This window comes from Mandrillus leucophaeus, unplaced genomic scaffold (assembly GCF_000951045.1).
Source record: "Mandrillus leucophaeus isolate KB7577 unplaced genomic scaffold, Mleu.le_1.0 Scaffold8757, whole genome shotgun sequence".
In the NCBI taxonomy this organism is placed as follows: domain Eukaryota; kingdom Metazoa; phylum Chordata; class Mammalia; order Primates; family Cercopithecidae; genus Mandrillus; species Mandrillus leucophaeus.
In genome coordinates, this window is record NW_012109538.1 from 1 (window position 1) to 2,882 (window position 2,882).

Consider the following 2,882-nt stretch of genomic DNA (forward strand, 5'->3'; position numbering starts at 1 on the left):
GTCCCGGGAGCGCCCAGCCCGCTCCGCCTCCGCAGCGTTGACAGCTGCCCGCCGCCGGGAGATCAGCTGTTGGAGATCAGAGGAAGAGGAAGGGGCGGAGCTGCTTTGCGGCCGGCCGCGAAGCAGTCAGCCGACTACAGGGAAGGGTAATGGGGTGTCCTCAGCGCCGCCTGGGGCCCTGAGGGCCAGCTAGGGCCCAGGCCGGTGGGGACGGGACAAACGAACTAGCCCCGTGTAGGAAGCCTGACAATGCCCCGCTACGGAGCATCACCGCGCCAGAGTCGCCCCAGGTCCGGCCGGGAGCAGGGACAAGACAGAACCTTCGGAGCCCCCCGACTCCTTTGGATGGGCCTAGTACTGGTGCTGGCGCTGGCTCTGGCTCTGTCTGACTCTCTGGTTCTCTGGGCTCCGGCAGAGGCTCATCCTCTTCCTCCCCAAGGCCATCCTGCCAGGTTACATCGCATAGTGCCCCGTCTCCGAGATGTCTTTGGGTGGGGGAACCTCACCTGCCCAGTCTGCAAAGGTCTATTCACCGCCATCAACCTTGGGCTGAAGGTGAGCGCTGAAGGGGTTGCAGTGGAGGAGGCCGAAGGGAGTGCTGGGGCTGGGGGCTGGGGCTGATGCTGGTGCCCTGGGGTCAGAATGCATCCCTGATGGAGAGGGTGGCATCTACAATCCGTCACTGAGTTTGCTCCCCTTTGGGGACACCTATGGCTACATGCCACCACCACCCCATTGTGACCTTTGTGAAGTAAGAAAATAATGCAGACAGTGCCTGAGAAAGTCAGCTTGTCAAGCAAAGGCCTCATGCCACAGGCTGCTGAGCTAAAGAGGAAGTGATGGCCTGGTGCTGCCTGAGTTAGAGGGTAATATCTGGAAGGCAAAGGTGTGCACTGAGCTTTCTTCACCATGGTGCACTGAGTCCTGTCCAGCCCCAGTTTGGAAATGGAAGCCCAAGGGGTGTTGGCCAGGGGTTGGCCTGGTTCCTCTGCTCTGCCTCTGATTTCTCACCATGTGCTCCTCCCACTGCAGAAGGAACCCAATGTGGCTCGCGTGGGTTCCATGGCCATCAAGCTGTGCAATCTGCTGAAGATAGCACCACCTGCCGTGTGCCAATCCATTGTCCAGCTCTTTGAGGATGACATGGTGGAGGTGTGGAGACGCTCAGTGCTGAGCCCATCTGAGGCCTGCGGCCTGCTCCTGGGCTCCACCTGTGGGCACTGGGACATTTTCTCATCTTGGAACATCTCTTTGCCTACTGTGCCGAAGCCGCCCCCCAAACCCCCTAGCCCCCCAGCCCCAGGTGCCCCTGTCAGCCGCGTCCTCTTCCTCACTGACCTGCACTGGGATCATGACTACCTGGAGGGCATGGACCCTGACTGTGCCGACCCACTGTGTTGCCGCCAGGGTTCTGGCCTGCCGCCCGCGTCCCGGCCAGGTGCTGGATACTGGGGCGAATACAGCAAGTGTGACCTGCCCCTGAGGACCCTGGAAAGCCTGTTGAGTGGGCTGGGCCCAGCCGGCCCTTTTGATATGGTGTACTGGACAGGAGACATCCCTGCACATGATGTCTGGCACCAGACTCGTCGGGACCAGCTGCGGGCCCTGACCACTGTCACAGCACTTGTGAGGAAGTTCCTGGGGCCAGTGCCAGTGTACCCTGCTGTGGGCAACCACGAGAGCACACCCGTCAATAGCTTCCCTCCCCCCTTCATTGAGGGCAACCACTCCTCCCGCTGGCTCTACGAAGCGATGGCCAAGGCTTGGGAGCCCTGGCTGCCTGCTGAAGCCCTGCGCACCCTCAGGTACTTATCATCCCTGGAAACCCAGGAAGGGAAAAAAAGGTGAATGAAAGTGAAGGGAGAAGGGAACCTGGGGCATTGTCTCTGATTGCTCTAGCATGAGTCCTTAGTGCTCTTCACTCAGCTCCCCTAATCTGACTCCACCTTCCCTTTCTACTCTTTTGCCACACCAGGCTTTTTTTTTTTTTATAGTTTAGTTTTTGTAGAGACAAGATCTTGCTATGTTGCCCAGGCTGGTCTCAAACACCTAACCTCAAGCAATCCTCCCGCCTCGGCCTCCCAAAGTGCTGGGATTACAGGCTTGAGCCACCGCGTCCGGCCCATATTTTTGGTTTTATAGGGAGGGGAAGAAAAAAACAATTGTTCCTTTTGATGGGTCTGGACGCTAGGTAAAGGCTTTGGGAGAAAGGGGGCGGGCGTAGGAAGGTCAGAGAGACCTTGAGGCTTAACTTAGTAAGTCAAACCACCACATTTTGGGTATGGATTTCTGGGCCCCAATATAATAGGTACTTCTTAGCGCTGTTGTGAGAATTGAAGATTATTAATTATAAAGTGCCTGGATTGGTGCTTGGCACATCGTAAACAACTCCATAAATGCTCGCTTTTACCGTCGTGGATACACGGAGGTGGGAGACCCAACTGGGTTCCAGTTCATGTTATTGGTCCCCATGGCTATATGGTCTTTACAGCTTCCTAGTCTCTTCACCATCTCTAAGGTTTGGTTTCCTCATCTGAATCAAAGGTGAATGATTCTCAGGGTGACTCAAGGGTGCTGGTGCCAGTGGCAGAGCATGGGAAATCGAGGGAAGGCACCTTCCTGTCAGAGGCAACACACCCAGTGGGAGGATCCTGCCGGCCCTGCTCTCTCCTACCCTCCTTACCCCAGCTAAATGCCGGGGTCGGTCTAGCAGCTATTCTGGGAATCTGAGCGTGAATTCGGACAAAGGAGGCGTCTTTCACCAACCACATCACATGGAGCCCCAAAGCACAAGCACGGCCTCTCCCGGCTGTGACCTCAAGGCCGAGCCCCTGGTGACCTCAGGGAGAGTCCCCACCCCCACCGCCCTTGCGCCCTGGGGC

General features: G+C 57.5%; 1 protein-coding gene across 2 annotated transcripts; it reads left to right on the forward strand.

Annotated features, from left to right (window-relative positions):
* LOC105531251 (sphingomyelin phosphodiesterase) lies at positions 1-2,109 on the forward strand. 2 transcript variants are annotated; one of them, XM_011969136.1, is made up of 2 exons: positions 1-555; positions 1,033-2,109. In XM_011969136.1, exons 1-2 carry the CDS (start codon positions 250-252, stop codon positions 1,846-1,848), a joined length of 1,122 nt encoding a protein of 373 aa, XP_011824526.1. In that variant the 5' UTR covers positions 1-249; the 3' UTR covers positions 1,849-2,109. The 2 variants fall into 2 exon arrangements, with proteins under 2 accessions (XP_011824526.1, XP_011824527.1); XM_011969137.1 differs by having other exon boundaries at positions 7-555; positions 1,036-2,109.
* Positions 2,110-2,882: the final 773 nt, after the last annotated feature.

Excerpts from the sequence above, each read along its gene's own strand:
- LOC105531251 (XM_011969136.1), top strand. The coding sequence starts at position 250 with ATGCCCCGCTACGGAGCATCACCGCGCCAGAGTCGCCCCAGGTCCGGC. Across the intron at positions 556-1,032 it reads CCATCAACCTTGGGCTGAAG|AAGGAACCCAATGTGGCTCG; the intron begins GTGAGCGCTGAA and ends CTCCCACTGCAG.